This window comes from Eimeria mitis, genomic scaffold (genome assembly GCF_000499745.2).
Source record: "Eimeria mitis Houghton genomic scaffold, Emh_scaff1069, whole genome shotgun sequence".
Taxonomy (NCBI): domain Eukaryota; phylum Apicomplexa; class Conoidasida; order Eucoccidiorida; family Eimeriidae; genus Eimeria; species Eimeria mitis.
Window position 1 is genome coordinate 11,203 of NW_013567414.1, and position 275 is coordinate 11,477.

The window sequence follows — 275 nt, forward strand, 5'->3', positions numbered from 1 at the left end:
AACAGAGGATGAGTTTCTGTTGCGTCTGCTGCTGCTGCTGCTGCTGCTGCTCGCCGCCGCTGCTGCTAAGCCCTGCTGCAGCAGCTCAAACTCCCGCTGCAAAGTACCCGCACGCGCGCCTGCTGCTGATGAAGAGGATGCTACTGCTGCTGCTGCTCCCGCTGCTTCCGCTGCTGCTCTTGTTGCTGCTGTTGCTACTGGACGCCGGTAGTTGTTAGGCCGCCCCGGCCAGGGCACGAAAGTAGAGACTGTCTCCTCCTGCTGCTCCACCGTCT

General features: G+C 61.8%; 1 protein-coding gene across 1 annotated transcript in view; it reads right to left on the reverse strand.

The window, feature by feature from the left end:
- EMH_0028740 (uncharacterized protein) overlaps positions 1 to 275 on the reverse strand; it is a gene marked incomplete at both ends in the record, with an annotated part of 8,441 nt that overhangs the window by 6,806 nt on the left and 1,360 nt on the right. Inside the window, one exon of the mRNA XM_013494189.1 lies at positions 1 to 273. Within this exon, the coding sequence (XP_013349643.1) occupies positions 1 to 273 (273 nt within the window). The remainder of the gene's footprint in view (positions 274 to 275) is intronic.